This window comes from Octodon degus, unplaced genomic scaffold (genome assembly GCF_000260255.1).
Source record: "Octodon degus isolate 3935 unplaced genomic scaffold, OctDeg1.0 scaffold00194, whole genome shotgun sequence".
Classification (NCBI taxonomy): Eukaryota; Metazoa; Chordata; class Mammalia; order Rodentia; family Octodontidae; genus Octodon; species Octodon degus.
In genome coordinates, this window is record NW_004524770.1 from 900,105 (window position 1) to 923,050 (window position 22,946).

The window sequence follows — 22,946 nt, forward strand, 5'->3', positions numbered from 1 at the left end:
TGTCCCTACGCCCCTTGCCAGGCGGCTGGGATAGGACTGAGCCTTGTGCTAATTTTCTTTGTTCTTTTGTTTTCCCCACTTCCCTTGATTATTTTTTTCATTTTGTTTTTCTTGTCCCGTTCTTTTTAAAATTTTGGTTCTTTACCCTTTGTGTGTGTGTGTATGAAAACACTTGAAAGCTCTCAAACCCAAACCTACGGGGCGTCCAGGTAGGAATGCATGGGACTGAAAGCTGTGTGTGTGGTTCTCGTGCCGTCTAGTTGCTCCGGGACGAGCTCTCCGGGCCTGCCACCCGCTGCCGTGGAGCTGTCCCCTGCCCCAGTGGTCCTCATGCTGGCATCGTCAGACCTGCCGCCCTGTGCCTGTCCCCTGCCTGGAGCTCCCTGCCAACTGCGCCCTCTCCCTGACCCAGAGCCAGCCTTCCTCGCCTCCCTCCATTCCTCGCCTCCTCCGCAGCCACCGCTTCCCTGGTGCTGGGTCCATTTGTCCTCAGGCCATTTCTGTTCCTTGTCCCGCTTTGTGTCTTGTCTACAGCTGTGGTCGTACCCACCCCGTTAGCCCCATTTAGGAACACAATGGAGTTGGGTGTGGGGCTCGTCCCACTGCTCAGAGACCTGGGTCGAAGGCCAAGGACTCATTGCAGACTGAAGGCCAGCTCCCCCTGAGGGTGCCTGTGTGGTCACCTGCCTTTGGGGGTCCCGCTTCTTGTGCCCCTCTGCATTGCCTAGTGACATGTGGACACTAGGCCTCAGACAGGGCCACCTGTGGCTCCTGTGTCAGTGTGACCATGCTGGTGGCCCCTTCTTGGGCTGCTGGCTGCTGCTGGAAGGGGGTAGAGGCCCGGGTTCTCTCCTCTGAGGGCTCTGAGTCCCTCAGAAGGTCTGGCCTGGCACACAGTGCAGGGGCCCCTCCCACCTCCCAGGAGTGTGTGGGGCTGGCAAGACAGTGGCAAGTTCTAGCCCTCTCCAGTGGGCACTGTCCCTTGCAGCATGCAGTGCCCTGCCCTGCCACAATGTTAGGTCGAGCCTACATGGGCAGGGCCACTGTGGTCGACCGTGGCCAGGCAGGCCAGGGCATCTCTGTCCCACATTCCCTGCAGACCCCAGAGGTGAAGTTGGCCCTGGGAATGGGTCCTCCTGCTGGACCCCCTGGGCTCCCCAGTATGAGCTCTTGACTGTGGGTGGTTTCCTCTGCCTGTTTTCTCCAGCCTGCACTACACCCAGAAATCAGACACCTCAGTGTGTATAGAGCTTCTGGGTGGCTGGAGCTGTCCCGTCAAGTTGGTAGAACCCCTAGACCAGCTGGTGCTCCTTCTTGGGCCACTACTCTTGGCGTGTTGTGCCCCTGTCCTTTAACTGGGGAGGGCGGGCTGGGTGTGTGCCCGCCCTTGCCTGCCCCGTGCCTGCCCCGTGCTGCTCTGTGTCCCAGGCATGATGTCTCCTCTGGCTCCAAGAGCTGATGTCTCTAACCTGAGTTGGGGGCGGGGGGGGTGGGGAGTGGGTGGTGGGTGGGAGGAGCTACCTTGCCCTGGGACCCCTGCGGTGGGCCCCAGGAGTGGAGGTTGAGTTGGGGGGCAGTTATGTCCATGGGTGTGGGCTGGCCTGGGAGCTGCTGACTAACCTGACTGCTGGGCCCTGCTGAGCTGAAACCTGGCCGGGTGGGGTGGGAGGGCAGGAGAAGCCCTTCCACAGCACTCTCTTTTAAGCATCTGGGGCCTGCTCTGCTGGGCTGCAGAGGTGGTGCTGGTGCTGGTGGTAGTGGTGGTGAGGAGGGCCTAGTGTAGCCAAGCAGCCATGGTGCACCAGTGTAAACAGCTCACTTGCGGGGGACCCCATAGGTGAGGGGAGGGGAGGCAGACAGGGCAGCAGGGCAGTGGGCCAGCACAAGGGGGAGAAGCTTCCTGGTGGAGGAACAAGGTGGACATGGAGCAGGTCCTGCTGGCAGGTCTGGTGGAGTCGGTGATCCTGTGCAGAGGCAATGGGAAGCCATGGGGTGCTCAAGCAGCAGGGTAGCCAGGATTCTGGGCACAGCTGAGGGATTGAGTAGGGTGGGGAACGGGCCAGAGAGTTGAGAGGGGCAATGCAAGCGGAGGGGTGGGGGCCACACAGAGAGGCAGGCTGGGCAAGGTGAACTGTCCTCAAGCCCCCAGGCACAAAGACACAGGGGCTCACTCTGCAGCTGGGACAAGCAGGGTGGACATGAACTGGGTGGGGCTTGTGGTCCTGGTCAGGAGTCCTGACTGAGAGCTAAGGGGCTCTGCAGAGTTGGGGTGCACGGAGCAGGGTGGCGCTGCGTCAGGCCAGGAGTGCCCAGACCTGGGGCAGTGCAGTGAAGGGCCACCGTTCTCCATGGAGGACACCCCCAGGCCCTGGACAGGAACGTGTGGGAGGGAGGGCAGCATCTAGGAGGGAGTAGAGGGTCTTGGGAGCGAGGTTACTAGAGCAGGTGGCAGGGACAGGTCACTCTCCCTGGAGGCTGCTGGCGCTGGAGGCTGCCCTCGAACCTGTGCGTGGTCACGTGTCAGCACCGGTGGGGCCAGGCATGAGGCTGTTGGGGGTGGGTGAATAGGTTCAGGAGAGGAGAGCAGAGCCAAGCATTTGTCAAGGGTCCCTGGGGGGCCTGGGACTGATGAAGTAAAGCCCTTTCTGTGATCTTGGCCCCTGTCCCACCTCAGCTTGGCAGGGAAGGTGGCTCTGCAGAGGGAGTTGGGAGCCCGGGCCTGTGTGTTAGGGTGCAGTGTGTACAGCTGTGCTGCCCCAGGGGTGTGCGGGCTCAGCAACAGAGGAGAGGAGGGGATCCCCAGCTGGGATCAGGTCTCCTGGCCCCTCATACTGCAGGGGCGGTGCTCATGGACTGTGTGGGGCATGCTTCTTCTGTGCCAGGGTCTGAGGCCCCCAGGAACACCCAGAGTGAAAATGGCCCCAGGGCCTGCAAGGTGGGGGGACAGTGAGCCCAGGGCACAGCCTCCCCAGGCCCCCGGAGGGCCATCTCATGGAGGCTGGGCTGCACCCATGCCTTCTCCTGGGTGTCTGCACACTGGTGCAAAGGGCCCGGCAGTCACTCACGTCTCCTTCTTGCTCCAGACTCATCCCGCCGCTCAACCAGCTGGAGCTGTTGAGGAACCTCAAGAGCAAGTCTGGACTTACCTTCAGGTCAGCTGTAGGGTTGCTTAGCCGGGGCTGCAGCTTTGCAGTAGGATCCGCATTTCTGACCTCCTCGGGGACCCCCCTACTGCAGGCAGGGGCAGGAAGTCCTGGGTCCTGGGTCCCAAACAGAAGCTGGGACTCCGGGGTACACTAGGGATGGTCTTGGCCACACAGGTCTTGGCCATGTTGGGGGTTTCCCTTTCCTCTTCTGACTCAGTCTGGGCCCCTATTGTCAGAGGAGTGGTTGGTCCCATGGGGTGGGCATAATAGGAAGAAGGGGGTGAGGACTGTGCTCAATATGGGCCAGCTGACCATGGCTTGCACCCTGGGCGACCCAGGTGGGAGCAAGGGCCCCAATTCTGACTCTCCCCAGGGGACCCTTCTTTATTTATTTATTTATTTATTTATTTATTTGGCGGAACCGGGGATTGAACTCAGGCCCCTGCGCTTGCCAGGGAAGCGCTTATTGCACTGAGCCATCTTCCTGGCCCCTATTTTTTATTTTTTAATTTTTTTGTATTTAGTGAAGGGTCTACAGGGTCTCACTACACAGATTGAACTTGTAGTGGTTCTCTTGTTTTCGGCTTCCCAAGTGCTGGGATTACAGGTACGAGCCACCATGGCCAGTCTCAGTCACCATCTCAGTGCACCCGGGGTGGGGCCAGCGTGGCAGGCCGGGAATCAACCCTCCAACCCCTGTGTCTGCATAAGCAGGCACTTTAATCCACTGAGCTATCTGACTGACCCTAACCCTCCTTTAATTATAAGTTCTACAACTCCAAAGTGCTTGGGCTGGCACAGAGGTGGGCAGGTGGAGGCTGCTGTCAGCAGAAGGGAGAGAGAGTCTGAGTTCCAAGCAGTTTTCTGTGTCCCACGAAGCCTAGCAGGGCAGAGAGCTTGCAGTGGGTTGAATAGAGGTCCCTGCCTCTCAACGGTAGGTTTTGCAACCCACGAGCAAGACCTTCAGCATCTACCTCACACTCGGGGCTTCCGGGGGCGCCAAGTCTGGTTTCCGTGTCCTGTGAGAAAGTTAGGGGAAGTTAGGGGATAAACACTCAGGGGAGAAGACCAAGTGCAGCAGAGGCAGGGTGGAGTGCTGGCAGCCGCAGGCTGAGGAGCACCTGGAGGGCGAAGCTGGCAGGACAAGCAGGGGTCCTCTCCCGCTAGTTCCCAGCCCCATGTGCCTTCGGTCACGGCAGCTCTAGCAAACTGATACAGGTTTGGATTCTGGGAAATGGGGTGTTGCCGTAACGAAGCCCAAACACACGGAAGTGAACTGGGAACTGAGTAACGAGCAAGGGCCGAACAGGGTTGAGGTCCAAGCTGGAACAGATCCCCTTGCCAGAAGAGCGGGTTGGTGGGACAGAGGTGTAGAGGGGCTTCTGGAGGCTCAGGAGGAAGTGACATGGTCGAGGAAGCCGGCATCATCCAAGAGGAGACAGACATACTGCCGTGAACAGGGTGTTGCCGGAGACACAAATGCTGAAGGTGCTGCTCATGCTGCTGGGAAGGAAGCCAGCAGAGGGGCCATCGAGCACGCAGCAAGGATTCTCCTTGTGGGGTAGCAGAGCTTGGCTGGGCTGTTCCCCTCTGGCGGCGGAAGTGGAGTGTCTAGGTGGCGAGCCGAGATATTTGTTTGAGGGAGCACACCAGGAGGTGCAGCCTGATTTCTTTTTGCTACTCATAGTAAAGTTGCAGAAGGGGACTAAGGAGAAGCTACTAAATGAAACCAGCACTTGCAGGTTCAGAAGGTCTGAGCTGGCTCATAGCAGAGGACCCTAGCTCCAGAGTCACTCATGGGAAAGCCAGCTCTGCAGCCAGGGCCACCAGTGGGACTGGATGGTCACTTGCTGATGACATCAGGCATGTGACTCACCAGTCAGCCACCTCAGCAGAAGCCAAGAATAAAGATGACTTATCCGGAAGGGTGCACAGAGCACTCTGCCACGGATGGCGCTGGCCTCTGCCACAGTCGCGAAAGGCTGCCAGTGTGGACCAAAGGAAGCTCGCCGTGCTGCTGCGATGGCGCATGCAGGGAGTGCTCACAGGGGTGCAGGCTGCGCAGCCAGAAGCCATTGACTGCCCAGAGCCTGAGGCCACGCGGGATTCGCTTGTTGGCTTTCCCGCTTGGGGAGTGAGGACTCTGTTGTATCTTCCTTTGTGGGTGGCTACAACTTGTCATGTTGCTCTGCTGTTGTAGTTTATGAACAGATAACCTGTTCTGAGATCTCATGTCCATGTGCTTTTGCCCCAGGATGGCCACCCAGAGGCTCCTCCACACCTGACTTAAATTACTTAGATGATTTAAGATGATGAAATTTGGGACATTTTTGAGCTGACAGGGTTTAGATGAAAACTTGAATGCCACAGTGGGTTGAGATTTGGGAGGATATTGGGACGGGTGAATGTGTTGTGGGTGCAGGATGGAAATTAATTTTAGGGATCATGGGTTTTGAATGCTGGGCCCCCAAAATATGTCCGTGTCTCCGAACCTGTAGATGTGACCTTATTCAGAAAAAGGCCTTGGAGGTAGTGAGGTCATCTGATTGCCCACAAGCTGCAGCTCTGCGCAGCTGTCCTGAAGGCGCTGAGGAGACACAGGACACAGAAGAGATGAGCCCTGCAGCAAGGCAGGGTGCAGCCCCCAGAAGAGGACTAGGCAGGAAGGGCTTGGCCATCTCCCTGCACGAGCCCCTTCTGCCTTTGGCACTTGTGTCGTTGGACTCAGAGGAACTTCAGCAGGACAGACAGCCTTCTCTGAACCCCACCATGGGCTGGGGGTGGGGCCCTGGGCCGGGGGCAGGGGACGGCCCTGGGGGCACTAAGGGAGGTGCTCTGGGGGCTGGCCGGGGGCTGGGTGGTGCTGATGCTTTTGTCTCTCTGTTTGAAGGAAGGAGCCCCAGCCGGAGCCAGCACCCAGGTCAGTTCCTCCTGCCCCCAGCTGTGTCTGCCGCGTGAGCGCACCCTCCCTCGCTCCTGCTCCCTCTGTGTGTGCACTGCAAGGCTCGGGGCGAGGGCTGCTGTGCGGGCCATGTGTGCTTCCGTGTGTGAGCGTGTGGCTGTGTCACAGCACCCTCCTAGGGCATTGGGCTCACTCTGCAGCACTGTGGGTCTGGGCAGCTGGGAGCTTCGTGGGTGCGTCCCCTCCCGCCGCCCGTGCCTCCGACCTCCCGGGAGACACCAAGGCTGGGGCTTTTCACTAGATTTACAGCTACTCTGAGCTGAGTTCCCAGGAGAAAATTCCTAGTGGGTGGCCCCTTCTGCTAGTCCAGGCTGGGCCAGAAGGGCCAGATGCCTACGGAGTGCCCTTCAGCCTCTGGATGAGACGGAGTCAGAGTCACCTGTCCTTGGGAGTCAGACACCCTCTACCTAGTAAATTTGCATACCCTGGTGGAGACGCTGACATTACCCTGCCCCCTTGCCAGGGTCCGGGCTGGCTGAGGGGCCGTGGGGCTTCAACTGGGTCCTCCCCCCACCCTTTGCACTATGTTTGGTCAAGCTAGATGGGGTCGTGGAGCCAGCTGTGCTGTGGGGGACAGCCCAGGAGCCAGCTGTTGTTTTCCTAGTGATGGGAAGGAAATTGGGGTCATTTCTCAGCGTCCAGTCTAATCTGCTCCCACTGCCGAGCACCCTTGCTGAGCTGCTGAGAGCCATCCGAGAGTGAGGATGTGACCCCTGTCCAGCCTGGGCCCGGGCCACATGTTGCAGGGTAACTGACCCAAACCTTAAGCCTGAGTTGGGCGCCTGCCTGCCTCCCTCCCTCGTGGCCCCTAGACCATAGGGTGGCGCATCTGGCCAGGGGAAAGAGCTGGGCACAGTGCATCGTCCGTCCGCCCGAGCAGGGCTTCACCCCTCATTCATCCAATCCCATGAGAGGGAAGCATAGCTGGAGCTATTATCAAGCATATTGGCGACGTCTCTGCCTAAAACCAGTCGAAGGAACAACCAGTGACTGAAAGCTCCTCAAAGAGGATAGGAAAACTAAGTTTGGAGCTAGAGAGAGGTAGGGCAGCCCATGTAGCATCGGCCCAGTGTGACCTGGCTCTGCTGCTAACCAGATGAGGCAGGAGAAAGCCAGCCCCACCTGGCCCTGGTTGGGATGACGGGGAATGGCGTGCTTGGCCTCACCGTGGGAGCTACCACCAGGACGGGGGAGCCCCCACTCCCACCGTCACCTCAGCGTGGCTGCCCTCCCCTGGGCCCAGTGCCCAGCAGAGGCCTGATGGGGCAGTCCTGTGTCCCTCAGCCAGGGACACGGGGCTGCTCCGATCTGTCCAGTGGGGCGGGACCCTCCGCTCACTCCTGCGCCCCCAGTGCCTGCCCCGTGGAGCAGTGTTCCCCGAGGCTCCTGGCCCCTGGGGTTTCTCAAGCTTGTTGCCGTAGCTTTGGCCTCCTCCACGTGGCTCTCTCTCAGCCTCTCTCTCTCTCTCTCTCCTCCTCCTGCCCCCATTCGGAAAATCTTGCTGCCCCCAAGTGCTCTTAATCACTGTCACTGCCCTTCTCGGGCCCCTTTCTCGTCTGCTCTGTCTTTTGGGATGAGGTGCTGACCCTGAAAGCAGGACGCAAGGTGAGGACCCACGGGAGCCCCCAGCTCTCTGGTATGTTCCGTGGCTCCCCTGCTCCCTGTCCCCGCCACTCCTGTGTCTTCCCTGCGTGGCGTGTCGGTGGTCCCTGCCTGCCTGTGCCTCCCCACGCCCCTCCCGAGGGCCAAGGTCCACCAACCTGGCCCTTGTGGGATGCTCTGGGGTGAGGTGCTCAGCTGGGGCCGCTGATTCATGCCCCACCCCTTGGGAGGGGCTCCAGGGGCGCTTCTTCAAGGAAGACTGTCCACCTGTTCCCTGGAGCACACACCTGCTGGCCAGGTGACAGAGAGTGGCATCTCTGCCCCTGCCTGGGGCAGCCACAGCCTCTCTTTATCACCCAGCACGTAGCAGGTGTGCAGGTCCTTGCTCTTTCATTTAGGCAACGAGTAGCAGATGGGCCTGTCCCTGGGCGGTCCAGTGAGAGGCCTGCTCTGCAGTGTTAAGGGCTGTGTGTCTCCCTGGGGCCCTTGCTGGCCCCACGTCTCAGGCAGGCCAGTGGGAGCTGGTGGCCGAGCCCCTGCCTTCTCTGAATGCAGAGCCCTGCTGCCCTATCTGGGCAGGGTCCCAGCTGGCACCATCCAGGCAGGGCAGGTGGGTGGTGTGGACACAGGGACCCTCTCTCAGCTGAGATCCTGTCTCAGAACATGAGCTCAAGGCGGCCAACCTCAGCAGGCTGGGATCCTCCGCCCCTGCAGGACCCATGTGACTGGGCTAGTTTTTCAGGGGTCTGGGAGGGGTCTGGGAGGGGCAGTTGGGGCAGGGGCGGGGCTCCAGTGCTGCTCTGGTGTGTCCCTTGTGGCTGCGACTGCTCTGACCTGCCCTCTGTAGTCCCACCCTCCCTCACCGCCTCCCCACACCTGGAGGAGCCCCTGCCCAGCTTTGCCCTCTGGCCGGCCGTGTGGTTCTCCTCCTCTGGGGAGGCGTGTGTGTGTTGGTGCCTGTCTGTCCTGTCTGGTCTTGGTCAGTGTCTGTGGGCATTCCCATCCCCCATGGAACCCCTGTGGGCTTGCCTTCCAGCTCCCACCTTGGGCCTAAGGTTTGCCCGGCTGATGGAGGTGGGAAAGAACTCAGTGTTTGCCTCCAGCCCCGGGGGGAATAGACATTGTCATGTCGGCTCCAGTTGGGTCTCGGGCACCCACCAAGCAGTGGGGGTTGCTTGGGGAGGTGGGTGCCTCAGTTAAGAGTGATGGGCCCCTCTGCCTCGGTGCCCGGTGGCCAGCAGTATGGGTCGGACAGTGAAGCTGTCCAGCCAGATTCTGGAAGGGGCTTCTGAAGTGAGATGGCATCTCTGGGGTCAAAACTGGGGGGACCTCCTTCATCCTCCTGAGGGCGTGAGGACCTACAAAGGCTCATGGTCCTGCTTCAGGCCTAAAGCCCGGGCTAGGGCTGAGGGCAACATCTCGACTAGCAGGGTTGGTGTATTTGGGCTAAAGTTAGGCAGGGCTTCTCGGGACAGCTGGACCAGGGGCCGGATCCTGGGAGCTTGGCCCAGGTGGCTCCTCTGAGGTGACCCAGCTCATCCGGTCCATGTTACTTAATCCTGTTTCCAGGAAGTGCTGGGGGAAGCCTGGTTTTCTGCTTCAAAGGCAAATCCCATGTGGCGTGTGGGGCTGCAGCCTACCTGGGCCAGCATCCCCTGTGATGAAGGCCCAGGGCTCCCGGGCCACCGCTTGCTTACCCAAATCAGCAGCGTGTCCTTCGTGCCTAAGTAGAGAGGTTGGTATGTGTAGCGAGGGCCTCAGCTTTTAGACCACTGTGTGCAGGAGCGTGGTGCTCTGCACCTGTCCTTCCTGGAGCTTGTTTTCGATTTGAGGTCGTCGTGCACAGTGGTTCCTTGGGTGCAGGTTGAGAAATGCTGCCCTAGAGGAACTGGCTGTGGCAGCGCTGGGGAGCCTGGAGGGAAATGGCGGGTTTTGTCATTGCTGCTTATTGTTTTCATTTGTGTTTAAAATGAGCATGTCCTAGTGCAGAAGCCAATCTCCAGGGCTTTGGTGAGCTTCTAGGGCAGAATCATTGCTGACTCTTCTTCAAAGGCCGGCAGGAAAGTGGCCTCGCCACAACTGGGATGGACTGGCTCTGGCCACAGTCCTCTTCAGTTGCACCCCAAGCCTTCCCCTTAGCCACCCTCCCGTTAGGGGCAAGCACCGCCCCGGGTAGACTGAGGCCCACTTCTGGCTGAGCGGCAGGCTGGTGCGGTGAGGCCTTGGTGACTGGTTTGAACTCAATCAGGCTGCACATTCTTTTCTCCCTAAAAGGTGCATGCTCCACAGCAGTCGCTGCCAGGTCGGATCCGTCCGGAAGCAGCCTCTGCAAAGTCTTAGCCCATGTATTATTTTTGTTGTTGTTGGCATGAATGTAGCAAAAAATAATACATCTTTTAAGACATGGACTCAAACTCAGGCTTTGGAAGGAAAAGGTATTTTTGGAGGAAAAACAAAACAAAACAAAACAAAACCCAGAATCGTTTTCTCCAAAAATAGGAGACTGTTTTCTTTTCCAGGCTGTGGAAGACTTTTGTGCACCTCCTTTGGCTGTCCTTGCTCGGACACAGGCTCTACAGCCGAGGGCCTGTGAGCCTAGCCCTGCCTGGTGGCCGTGTCTCGGTGCGCCCGCTGTCTGGCGGGCCCTGCCCGGCCCTAGCCCCTGGACTAACTGTGCTCTCCTCGTTTCCAGTAAAGGCAGACCGTGCCGAGGGCGCCTGTGTGGATGCTGCCCCGGACACTCTAGGTACTGCGCCATGCTTGCACGGACTGACGCCCGCTGCACGCTCCCGCCCTCCTTGCTGACTAGAGGTTCCAGATGGGCCGGCCGGTGCCCACCCTGGGCCTGGCCCTCCTCCCTCCACACCAAAGCACCTCTGCTGTCGCCGCCGCCGCTGCTGCTGCTGCTGAGGCAGGGTGCCGGCCAGAGCCCCATTTTATTGTTATGGAAATGCGACACTGCCCTTCAGGGAGCGGCTCCTCCGGGGCTGGTTGGTCTGGCACCTCTACTAGGCACCGAGGACATCCTTAGCCAGCGCCTCTCCCAGGAGGCGGCACGTGGTGGGTGTGCTCGGGTGCCTGGCTCCTGAGACACTCCAGCCCCAAGCCTGAGGCCAAGGCTCCCCTGACTTGCAGGCCTGGTTTAGATCGGACTGGAAGCAGGATGGTGGAAAGGCCCTCTCCCAACCCTGCGCACCTTGACCACACCTGCCCACCCCTGTCTGCTATTGGGTGTGCGGAGGCCTCTGTTCTGCTTGCTCTGGGGCCCTGCCTCTGAGCCCCCCAGTGCTGCCAGCAGCGGCACCCAGTGCCCACGGGTGGGGGCTCACCTGGCCCTGTGCATGCTGCGCGCGAGTCGGTGCCCAGAAGCATGCTAAGCCTCCGCATCGGTGCATGCTCGGACCCTTCTCTGCCAGGAGAGGGGCCTGCAGGACCTCCCTGCCCCAGGGCCTCTCCACTGCCGTCTTCTGAGTCAGTTACTTGTTGGGGAGCCTGCTGCAGCACCAGAAGGAGGGACGCTGCTCGGGCCTGGCTGCCGCTGTCCCGATTGCCTGGTCAGCATCTGTGTCCAGGGTGCTTGTGGCCACAGGATGAATTGAGGGCTGATGGCAGGTTGCTTGGGGACTGGAAAGGTGTGGGAGTGTGGAGTAGGGTGAGCCCGCCAGATCTGCCCTCATGCGCATTCTTACGGAATGGCCCTTGCTCTCCTGGGCATCCTTGGTCCAGGGCAGGTTGGGCAGTTCCCTCAGCTACCTGCACCGCTGAGCCGGTCCCCTGTGTGCTGGCTGGGCCAAGGGCCACCTCATGGCACGTTCCCATTTGAATTTCACCCTGGGAGAGTGGTGGGCAGAGGAAAGGCTGGGCCCACCCCCATTTCGCCTGAGCTTGCCCCTCCCTCGTAAATGCCAAAGCGACCCAACCCGTACACAAGAGGTGGCTCTGGCATGGGCTCTCACCAGGTCAAACACAGAAGCTCTGAGAGCCCCTCTTGTGTTTGCTTTGTCCTTGGCTTGGGCGTAAGGGCAGCTGAGGGTGCCTGGCTGAGGACTGAGTGCCCTGCAGGTCGAGCCCCTCACTCTCTGCTTTGGCAGGGCCCCCCTGCAGACCTCAGTGGGAGTGGAGCCGAGAGCCACCCCCAAGGCCCTGGCTGCTTCCTGGCAGCTCTGTCTCTGCTGAGGCCCCAGGTGATGCCGTGTGGCTCTGGGGCTCAGCTGGCCAGTGCTTGCCATGGCAGACTGATAGGACACTCTGCTGAGAGTCGGAGTGGCCGGCTCAGGCTTCCCTCCTGGAAGGGGTTTATGGAATTCACTTTCAGTCCTTGTGCAGCCCTGGAGACTTGGGGTTCTTGTCTTCTTGGCCTAGCTCGGGCTGGGCGGCCAAGCATGATGTGGCAGGACTGTGACATCACCTTTCCTAACTGCCAGCGCTCAGTGCCGGGCAGCCCCAGGAGTTCCCAGAGCAGGTGACCTTTCGACTGGATTCGGCTGATCAGCCTGGTGTACTGCACAGCCACGCTTCAGGAAGAAGTGACCAGCTCTCCTGGTCTCCTTTCTGTTGTTGCTGAGGAGGGCGGAGGGAGGAATGGAAGTGAGGCCTTGAGTGACGTTAGAAGGCGTGGCGTTCCACGTGTGCTAGAATCTGCCTTGGACGGCAGGGAGGGCCTGCTTCTTGCATATGAAATGGTTGTGGGGTCAAGGAGGAGCCCTTAGGAAGAGGGCTTCCCAGAAGCTGGCATGCCCTGAATGAGGCAAGAGCTGCCACAGCCCTTAGCACGTGGTGTCAGCTAGCTACCTGGGGGGTGGGCTTCTGCTAGGGCAGGAGCGAGAGGGTCACCTGCTCTCAAGGGGTCCTTGGCTCCTGTCCACCAGCATTCCACACAGGCAGATGCTGCTGCCTCTTGGTGCTCTGTGGACGCAGGACCCGTGTGGGCCCTTCACCATCCATTTCCGAGGGTTCTGTGCCCAGACCGCTGCCCCCGTAGGATTCTTTCTTGGCCTTTCCCTTCTGCAGAGACCCAATAGACACACAGCCTCTGAAGTTGCCTGCTTCCTTGGGGTGGGGTGGAGACAGGACACTGGCTCTGTCCCTTGTTTCCAGGATGGGTGACTGCACTGTGGGTGTCTCTTTGCTATGGTGGTCCCTCTGCGCTGTCTGTTGGGTGTGTCCCTTGGGCTGTGGGTGCTGGGAGGGGCTGCCATGGTAGAGGTGGAGAGGGGTCCGAGACGTCCCTGAGGGACCCTGGAGAACTTCCTCTTGGAGGGACTTCTGAGACCCACCTGGCCTCTCTGACTCTAGGACTGATCTCTGGCCCTACCTGGAAGCTGTCACAGGAAATCTGTGGCTCCTGTGTAGCTGATGTGAGTGGTCATCCAGTCCACAAGAGACCTGCTGTTCTCTGGGGTGGTAGAGTGGTTGCCAAGAAAAAGGGAGGCCCAAGAAAGCAGAGCCCATGCTGGGAAGGGCTGTGGGGTCAAAGCACAGTCTTGTAGCCAGCTCCTCTTGTCTGGGGCCAGGGCCTGTGACAGCCAAGGTACCTCTTCCCTGGCGGAAGCAGGGATTTTTGTTATCCAGATTTATCCTGGGAGGGTGGCCTGCAGCTGCACAGCACCAGCCCACAGAGCCGCAGGCAGCTCCCAGGATTTGTCAGAAAGCCTGATGCATGCAAAAAAGAAAAGAAATTGCCGGGAGATAGTTCAGTGGCGTAAGTGCCTGTCTGGCAAATGCAAGGTCCGGAGTTTGATCCCTGGTACTGCAAAAAAGAAAAAAGAAACAGAAAGCTTAGTGCAGCTGGACAGGCCTTGGCTGCAGCCTCAGCCCTCCTGGTCCTGGGGCAGAAGGTGGAAAGCCAGGGTTGAGTAGGGGCAGCTGGAAGGTCTGCCAGGAAAGAGGCTGGCCTGACTTGTACAGATGGAAGGTTCTAGCGAGGAGCCAAAGCTCTTGTGTCCAGTATCATGCTGTGGGGCAAGGTGGTGTGGAGGGGTGTGGCCTCTTATGGAGTGGCTTTCAAGTCCGTGGCCATCACTTCCCACGCATGGCCAGGCTCTGGCCGCACTTGGGTGGCCGCTCCACCCCGCCACATGCTCACCCCAGCAGTTGCTCCGAGCCCCTTGCCTGGTGGTTACTCTTTGGACTTGTGTCTCCCTCTTGTCTCGTGGGGCAGCACTGGCCATGAGCAGACAGACCATGCTATTTCCAGAGTGACTTCTCTTGCTGTTTTTCTGTGTCTGTCTGTCTGTCCACCCATCTATCTGTTGGTTCTCGTGGGAGCAGTCAGAAGGTCAGTTTGAAAGATCGTGTCTTCTCCAGCCCCCGAGGCACGGCTGCCAAGGGAAAGGGGTCTCCCCAGGCTCAGCCAGTCCGACGGTCGCCCAGCGCTGACCAGAGCCTTGAGGACAGTCCAAGCAAGGTGCCCAAGAGCTGGAGCTTTGGGGACCGCAGCCGTGCACGCCAGGCTTTCCGCATCAAGGGCGCCGCATCCCGGCAGAACTCCGAAGGTGAGGCCAGGGCAGTGCTGCTGTCCCTGATGCCGGGTGGCTGCTGGGGAGAGATGCCTGCACCTGGCTGCAGGTGACAGCCTCTTGGAGCAGGCTGTCCCCTCTCTGTCTTTTCTGTTTGAGTTAAAGTTCCCCTAAAATGAAACATCCCAGTGGGCACTGTTCAGCAGCTTTCGTGCAGTCATCCTCGGCAGTCATCTCTGCCTGGGTCCAAGACACTCACTGAGAAAGGATGCTCCAAGCTCCTTGCTTAGCCATCCCCTCCCAGGCCCTCCCAGGCCCCCTCCGTCCCTCCTGGCTCCTGTCCCTGCCAGAGCAGCAGAAGGGTGCTCCAGAGGCCTGTTGTGCTGGGGCAGGGCCTTGTCCTTGTTGGCTGAACAGCGTCCTGGGTGTGGGCGGCTGTCACTGCGGCCAGCTGCCTGTCTGTCACAGTGGCGTTCTTTTAGACCCTCACAGTGGCCACTGTCCAGGGCTGCAGATGCTCGGGGGTCCTCGGTGCTCAGCCGGGGCTCTGCTCATGGTCTGTGTTCTCTTCTACCCAGAAGCCAGTCTTCCTGGAGAGGACATTGTGGAGGACAACAAGAGCTGTAACTGCGAGTTTGTGACCGAAGACCTGACCCCCGGCCTGAAAGTCAGCATCAGAGCTGTGTGGTGAGGAGCCCTGCAGGCGGGGAGGCAAGGCTGCCCTGGGGACCGTTTGCTGCAGGTTCAGGGGACCACTGCTCAGGGACGAGGCGGAGCTGGGCTTGTTGTGCTCACTAGCAGGCTTAGTCCGAGGCTACTTCTGCGTGGGAATCCCCATGGCCAGCTGAGCATCCCTGTCTGTCCCCAGTGTCAGGAGCCAGCGCAGGTGTGGGGATGTCTGAGCGGCCAAGCACTGGGTGTGGCTAGCGTCCGGGGACGGGATGGGAACGGTTATCCCATGGGTGTTACTCCTCCTGGGCCTGCGGCCTTGGAGGAGCTCGGAGGGGACAGACGGGTAGGCACTGGGCCTGGCCAGCTGGGCTGTCGCTGGATGGTCTCTGGCCTGGAGCTCAGAGCTCCACTTGTTCCTGATAGTGTCATGCGGTTCCTGGTGTCCAAGCGGAAGTTCAAGGAGAGCCTGCGGCCGTATGATGTGATGGATGTCATTGAGCAGTACTCGGCAGGACACCTGGACATGCTGTCACGCATCAAGAGCCTGCAGGCCAGGCAAGAGCCCCTCACCGCTGCCAGATGGTGTGGGAGGGTGGAGCCCGGGTCCCAGGGGGCTGTGAGGGCAGGGCGGTTCTCAGGGATGGGACCGCCTCCCACCCACGTTGGCTTCCTGTCAGCTTTCTGCCCTGTCTTCATGCAGTGTGTCTTTAATATTTCTCTTGTTTATCCGTCTCTCCCTCCCACCAGTGCTGCGGTGGGCAAGTGTATGTGTGTGTGTGCTCATGCATAGGTGCACATGTGTGTTATGTGCTTGTGAGTGGGTCTTTGTGTGTGTGTGCACACACGTATATGTGTAAGTGCATGTATGTGTGCACATGTATGTCCATGCATGTGCATATGCTGTGTGTGGGTACATGTGCCTGTGTGCCATGCCATGTATGCATACAAGTGAATCGATGCATACACATGTATGTGCACACATGTGCACACGTGTGTGCATGTGTGTTGGGAATGGAGTGTTTCTACTCAGAGCAGAGGCCGCGGGGCCCCCATGGGCCCTGCTGGCCACAGTCGTGCTTCCTGCGCTGCTCCTTCGGGAGTGCAGGTCGTCGGTCCTGTGGGTCCTGCTGGGGCCCTTCCTGAGCAGGAAGCGGAAGGTGCGGGGGTGGGGGGTGCCAACCAGGCCCCACCAACTCTCCTGAGACTGGCTTGCTCCTTCCAGAAGTGGGTGTGCACACACCATGCACACAGTAGAGCCCTGAGCACACGCACTCACACACGTGCACTCCCTGTGTGCAGACGTGCATGCGTGTGCACACACAGACTCAAGTCCACGCCTGTGTTCTTGCCTGGCTCCCACATACAGGCCCACGCCAGGGGAGCACACGTGTGTGTTGGGGTCCGTGTGGGGAGCCACAGGCGGTCAGGAGCCTCTGGCTCTGGTGGCTTGGAAGGGGCCTCTCAGGCCTGTGGGAGCTGGGCTGCAGGGTGTCTGCATCTCTTCCTGACTCGGGCTGTGGCTGCAATGGCCAGCAGGACAGAAGCTGAGCTTGGGGGTGGGCATGAGACGCCCACCCTCCCACCTGCCTGTCCCTGGGCCCCTCCTGCTCAGCAGGGACTTCAGTTCTGCATTTTCCCTGTACTCTTGTTCTGTCTGGAAAGCAGGCAGTCCCCCCAGTCAGCCTGCTGACGCTGGCCGGTGGCTGTTACTGGCGCCCTCCGGTGACTTTGCTCCCGGCCTCCCCGGCGGTGTCCTGAGCGCAGCCTGGCCCAGCACGGGCTCAGTGCTGAGTTGAACAGGTGGCCTGGAGCTTGGAAAAGGCCTGGCAAGCCCAAGGGCGAGCGAGCGAGGGTGGGTCAGCCGCGGTGGCCAAGAGCCGCTGCCAGCCCACTTTGTGAAGGGGGTTGTCCTGCCTCTGCGTGCCTACAGCGGCTCCCTCTTGGGGTGCTTCACGGTACATTTTGCTGCTGTCTGTTTTCTCCTTTACGCTGCCAGGATAGATATGATTGTGGGCCCCCCACCCCCTTCAACTCCCCGGCACAAGAAGTACCCCACCAAAGGACCCACGGCCCCTCCGAGAGAGTCACCCCAGTACTCACCTAGGTTAGGACACAGCACCTCTTCCCAGCCTGTCTGTGAATGGCCAGCCCCTTCATTCCAGGCCACATGACGGCAACCCTTGCACCGTTCCTCCCCAGACAGAGGGATGTCCAGGTTTCCTCTTCCTGATGAACTGCTAGGCGGAAGACTGCTCCCCGAGTCCTCTGGCCACAGGATCCTTAGCACAGGTGTCCTCGTAGTCTCCAACCACAGAAGGGGGGCTTTGGGCGGAAGCAGAGGCTATCAGTGGCCTTCAAGGTATGGGTTACCCAGCTGCAGATGCACCCCCGCCCGAGCCGAGGCCCTCTGTGGCCCCTTGGGCATGACTCAGGTCTCTGGACACCTGCCCTGCACTGCATGGATCTTACCATGTGCCTAGCGCTGGTCTGGGCGTAGGCGAGAGCAGGAAGTGCCGCTTCCTATGGCCCCTTCTTCCCGCTGAGGTACAGGTGGCAGCAACTGCCACGTGACTCTTAGGAGGGATAAGTGAGAAAGTCCCCCAGCACTGAGCTGACTGGCCCTGAGTTGTTCCAGGCTGCTGTCACAATCAGTACTGCTGGGAAGGAGGATGGTGGGCCTCCCCACCCAGCACGGATGATGGGCAGAATGGCGGTCAGAGCACAGCCGGTGGTTCAGCAGGCTCTTCAGCGTTAATCCAGACTTTCCAAGCCTTTTGGCTTCTCTGAGGCCACCAGGTGACTGTTTCTGTCTTCAGCAAGCCCCCAGAGCAGGCAGGGGAAGGGCAGACTCTACCCCTGCCTAGCAACTCAGGGGCAGTGGGGTCCAGATATCTTGGGGTGTGGAGGGTAAGTGGTACCTGCTGAGCTGCCAGGTGTGGCCTCTGCCCACCCCCTTGGGACAGGGTTGCTGCCCATGAAGCCACGGGGCCACCCAGTGACCCTTCCCAGGAGTGAGGGCTCCCAGGGAGCAGACAGGGCTGTGTTTGCCCCTTCCCATCCAAGGCCACCATGACGGTGCCTGGAGGCCACCCCAAGGGATTGCTGCAGGAGGTGGTGACCAGATGTCAGCTACCCAGACCGCTGCAGCAGGGCCCACAGAAGGTCACATGGGAAAATCCTGGAGGGACAGCCTGACCACTCACTCAGCCCAAAAGGAGTTGACGCCCAGGGAATGCACACAGCTCCCCAGCTGGAGCCTGAGGGAAAGAACCGGCCCTGGGTCCTTGGGGACCCTCTCCTGGACACCCAGCAGCAACACTAGGCTGAGTCCTGGGCCGAGGCTCCATGTGGGACCCACCAGGCAGGCGCCCGTCATGTGGCAGGGGTGAAGGTGCTGTGCGTCTGTGCCTGGACTGTGTGGACACTCAAGCACCGGGGAGCCTGTCCCCCTCCATCGCCGCTGGCATTTGCTTGGAGCCAGAAGGCCCTCCCTACCCTCTTGCTGTGCATGAGTCCAGCATGGAGCTGGGTGGAGCATGAGGAGGCTGCCATGGCTGATGTGAGCCTGAACCTGTTCTGCTTTGTGCGACAGAGTAGGGGTCCCCCCCAGAGGTAGGAGTGCAACCCCCACAAAGCCAGAGACTACTGTGCACAGGGCTGCAGCCTGCAGGGAGACCTGGCTGTGCGACCTGGTCTGGGTGCTATGCTTAGCCACCCTGTCTCCAGCAGCTGAGACTCGGCAAAGGACAAGGTCTTCGTGCCCCAGTGGTGGCCTCACAGCTGCTGTCTCCAGCCCACACCCCTGCCCATGCCAAGACTCTGCCGGCCCTGCAACAGCCCTTGTGGCAACACAATCTGCCCTGCGGCTCTGGCAGGGCTCTGTGGCCTTAGGACGAAGGAGCTTCCTTCCTGTCCTTTGCTGCTTTCTCAGTACGGGGCTGGAGCGCAGAGCCAGTCCATCTCTTGGGTCGGTGCCCCTAGCCCTTCCAAGTTCTGAGAGAGGCTCTCACTAGGTTACCAGGCTGGCCTTGAACTTGTGATCCTCCTGCCTCGCCCTGAGCACTTTGGGGCAGACGTGCACTGCACCCCAGCTTGCCTTTCCTTCTCGCTGGCACGACGGCCCCTGGCCTCCTCTGAGGCCAGCCTGCTGGGCTCTTCGTGCTGCCTTGTGTGGACACCAGCAGGATGCGCTCCTGCATGCCTGTGTGCAGTGCACCCACATTTGTGCACACGCCCGTCGCTGTGGCTGGGCCCCTCCTGTAGTCGTGTCGGTGGCTTCCTGAGCAGCTCTGTGTCGCCTCCTCCTCCTGTGCATGGAGCTGCAGCTTGCCACCTCCCTGCTTCTGTGGTCCCATCAGAACCCACTGTCCTCGGGCCTCAGTGGCACATTCTGTAGGAGTAAAGCTCCAAGGGGGGTATGGTTCCTGGGGCAATGCACAGCAGCCCAATGCCACCGCACCCCTCTCCTTAGGGCTTTCTGTGGAAGAGAGGAGACTTGGGGGACTGTGTGGGGCAGGGACCCCTGCCGAGGAGCTGGGGTGGATGGGTATGCGTCCTTCACTTTACTCCTAATCAATGTGCCAGGCCCCACAGAATGGAGAGTAGGAAGCAGCCCCAGGGTGTCCGGAGGTAGGGCCAGTGCTGAGGCCTGGTGTCCTTCTCCTGGCACCTGCTGCCCCCATTTGGCTCTGGGCTGGGCTGGAGCCTGGATCTGGGGAGTGTGGGCTGTCCCAGAAGGCAGTGGCAAGGCCTGGCCCCACCTTCCCAAACTCATGCCTTGGGGCCGGGTCTCTGTTCCCGGCAGAGTGGACCAGATCGTGGGGCGGGGCCCGGCGATACCGGACAAGGACCGACCCAAGGGCCCAGCGGAGGCAGAGCTGCCAGAGGATCCCAGCATGATGGGGCGTCTCGGGAAGGTGGAGAAGCAGGTGGGAGAGCCTGGGCTGGGCGGGCGTGGTGGGAGGGGTGCACTGGCCGCTCACTGGCACGTCTGCCCCATGGGACCTCCCTCAGGTGGCAGCCCTGAGGGATCTGGTATGCACAGTCACAAGCATCTCTGTGCCTGGGTGAGTGCCTGAGAGGCCTGCCGCACCACACTCGAGGGTGGTTGGCCAGAAGTCCAGCCTGGCTCGCCAGCTCTGTCCTTGCTCCCTTGAGGGTGGGAAGGACCAGCACGCGCTCAAGACCCTTGTCTTGGGGCCTGCTCCTCTACTCTGAGGTCTGAAGGCTGTGCTGCAGTAGCCCAGCCCAGCAGCTGCCTGCCTGTAGGTCTTATCCATGGAGAAGAAGCTGGATTTCCTGGTGAACATCTACATGCAGCGCATGGGCATCCCTCCGACCGAGACTGAGGCCTATTTCGGGGCAAAGGAGCCAGAGCCTGCACCGCCATACCACAGCCCCGAGGACAGCCGGGAGCACGTGGACAAGCACGGCTGCATCATCAAGATCGTCCGCTCCACCAGCTCCACTGGCCAGAGGAACTTCTCAGCACCCCCTGCGGCGCCCCCTGCCCAATGCCCACCGTCCACCTCCTGGCAGCAGCAGAGCCACCAGCGCCACGGTGCCTCCCCTGTGGGGGACCACAGCTCGCTGGTGCGCATCCCACCTCCACCCGCACACGAGCGGTCACTGTCTGCCTACAGCGGGGGCAACCGGGCCAGCACGGAGTTCCTGAAGCTGGAGGACACCCAGGCCTGCAGGGCTCACGAGGGCGCCCTGCGGGACAGCGACACGTCCATCTCCATTCCATCTGTGGACCACGAGGAGCTGGAGCGCTCCTTCAGCGGCTTCAGCATCTCTCAGTCCAAGGAGAACTTGGATGCGCTCAGCAGCTGCTACGCAGCTGTGGCCCCGTGTGCCAAGGTCAGGCCCTACATTGCGGAGGGCGAGTCTGACACAGACTCGGACCTCTGCACGCCCTGCGGGCCCCCGCCACGCTCAGCCACCGGCGAGGGCCCCTTTGGTGATGTGGGCTGGGCCGGGCCCAGGAAGTGAGGCCACCTGGCTGGCAGCCCCGCCTGTGCCACCCTCCAGCTTTGCCTCCTGGTTTGTGGCTGGAGTCCTTGGGCTTTCTCCTGAGGTGATGTGGGCTGTGAGGGTCCCTGGTGGGTCTGGCCCCGGGGGCCCCCAAGGGTGACTGGTGCACAGGGTTTTTGGCTCTTGCAGTGTCATTTTGCAGTTCTTTTCCAAGCTGGGCTGGAAGACTGCGTGGGAGGCAAAGCCAGCTCATCCAGTCTGTTCAGGGGACCATCACCCTGCACAGTAGAAGGGCCGAATGAGGTGGGGACTCAGCCAGGGACATGGGTATAAAGGGACAGCCATGTCCTGTCTCCAGCCTTGAAGCCTTTGGGCAGGGGCTCCCTGGTTTGCCCAGTAGCTCTCAGAGAGAGTGGGGATACTGGGTCTGGACCAAGCTCACACTTGACCTTTTGTCCCTCTGTTCCCACTGTGTGTGTGTGTGTGTGTGTGTGTGTGTGTGTGTGTGTGTGTGGCTCGGCAGAGTCCCTCGCCCGGCAGCCCGGGCAGAGAGCTGTTGGACAGCAGCCTCTCCCTTTTTCTTTGGGGTAGTTTAGGGCAGGCAGCTCTTCTGAAGGCAGCTGCCTGAAGCTCAGGGCCCTTTGCCTGGAGCTGAGGAAGGGGTGGCGCTTCGGGTGTCACAGTGACCCTGGGCCCTCCTGGGCTGGGCCTCCGTGAGGGCCTAGCGTGCAGCCTCATCTTGCAGGGTCTGGGGGCGCCATCTTCCCTGGGCCTGGGGCTCTCTCAGGGTGTGCTGGAGCCAGCAGTACCCTAGCCACAAAAGGTCTGGGTGGTGGCAGCCTGTGGCCTCTCTTCTCCCCTGACTGCTCTGGCTGTGCGTTGGTCGCCAAGTTGTGGCCAGAATTTTGAGAGGTCCATCTACTGAGCAGTTCCACACTGGCCGTAGCCAGGGCCCCCTTGCCCGCCGAGCCCACGCCCCAACAGACCTGGGCGGGGCTGGGTGGGGCAGTCACTGGCCGAAGTCACCCCTCAAACTGCCGGCTCTGAGCTGCAGACAGCTGCTGTGCCTCTCTGGGGGTCCTTTTTGCTGGACCTGACTGTGCCCACCCGCTCATTTTCACCCATGGGCCCCTTGGCTGAGGCCTCTAGGTGTTTTGGGAGTTGGAGATATCTGTCCCCAACCTGGGCCCTGGGCGCAGGAAACCTTGCCCTCCTGTCCTGGCATCAGGGCCTGCTCTTCAGCCAGCTGGGGAGGGGTACCAGCCCAGCCCCTGAGGAGCACAGCCCTGGTCTGCTCCTCCCACTCTGGCCTGGGGGTGCCTGTCATTTGGGGCATGGCCAGGCCTGTCTGAAGTGGCCAGCTCTGTGGTGTAAGCCAGCTGAGTACCTGCCCCAGACACTAACCAGGCCACCTCTCTCCACTTTTGTGAGGTCCGTTCCAATAAGGATGGCAGGTGGGGGGGCTTTGTCTTGGCGGCGGAGCCCAGCTTGCTCACCAGGAAACAGTCTCGTTGGGTCACCTGCCCCTGGCCACCCGGGGTCTTGCGTGCTTGGGACCTCAGGAGCTGCAGCCCCACTTGGGGGCATCTCTTCCAGGCTGCTGGCTTGGAGCCACTGCACATGTTTGCAAGCATCCCCTTGGCACCCTGGTTCTCATGGGCAGCATTTGTGTGCCTGAGATGGTGGTGAGCGGTGTCCCCTGCAGGGTTGCCACTGCCTGTGGGACATGGGCAGGATGAATGGTCACATCCTCACCACTCTCCTCCAGGCCAGTGCGAGCCCAGGGTCTGATCATCCTCTGTCCTTGGTGGTGGCCTGGGGAGGCTCCTGCCATGGGCAGGCAGGGCTCAGCACCCACCACGGCCCTAGCGCAGTCCTCCTCCACCTAGGCCAGGCTCAGCCCACATGGGCTCCGGCCCGGAGGAGGGGCCTCTTGCCCCCCAAGGAGGTCTGTGCTTCACCTCCCGTCCCCAGCAAGTGTCTGGAGCCCAGGCTGGGGCTCTGCAGCATGAAGATGGTTGAACACGTGGTCTGCCCCTAAACTCTGGCAGCCCAGCTGGGCAGCAGGAGGGTCTTCCTTGGGTCGCAGCAAGAAGAATTACAGTTGGGCTGCCAGTGTCAGAAGGAGTG

The 22,946-nt window shown here is 60.7% G+C and overlaps 1 protein-coding gene across 5 annotated transcripts in view; it reads left to right on the forward strand.

Moving 5' to 3' along the window:
* Kcnq2 (potassium voltage-gated channel subfamily Q member 2) overlaps positions 1-21,048 on the forward strand; it is a 47,829-nt gene extending 26,781 nt beyond the window's left edge. Inside the window, exons 9-17 of one of the 5 annotated variants that reach the window (XM_004644151.3) lie at positions 180-209; positions 3,084-3,152; positions 6,037-6,066; positions 10,403-10,456; positions 13,981-14,204; positions 14,747-14,855; positions 15,264-15,395; positions 19,645-19,768; positions 20,109-21,048. In XM_004644151.3, coding sequence (XP_004644208.1) covers positions 180-209; positions 3,084-3,152; positions 6,037-6,066; positions 10,403-10,456; positions 13,981-14,204; positions 14,747-14,855; positions 15,264-15,395; positions 19,645-19,768; positions 20,109-20,834 — 1,498 coding nt within the window. In that variant the 3' untranslated portion in view covers positions 20,835-21,048. The remainder of the gene's footprint in view (positions 1-179; positions 210-3,083; positions 3,153-6,036; positions 6,067-10,402; positions 10,457-13,980; positions 14,205-14,746; positions 14,856-15,263; positions 15,396-19,644; positions 19,769-20,108) is intronic. The other 4 variants (XM_004644152.3, XM_004644154.3, XM_012517568.2 and 1 more) reach the window with 4 other exon arrangements.
* Positions 21,049-22,946: the final 1,898 nt, after the last annotated feature.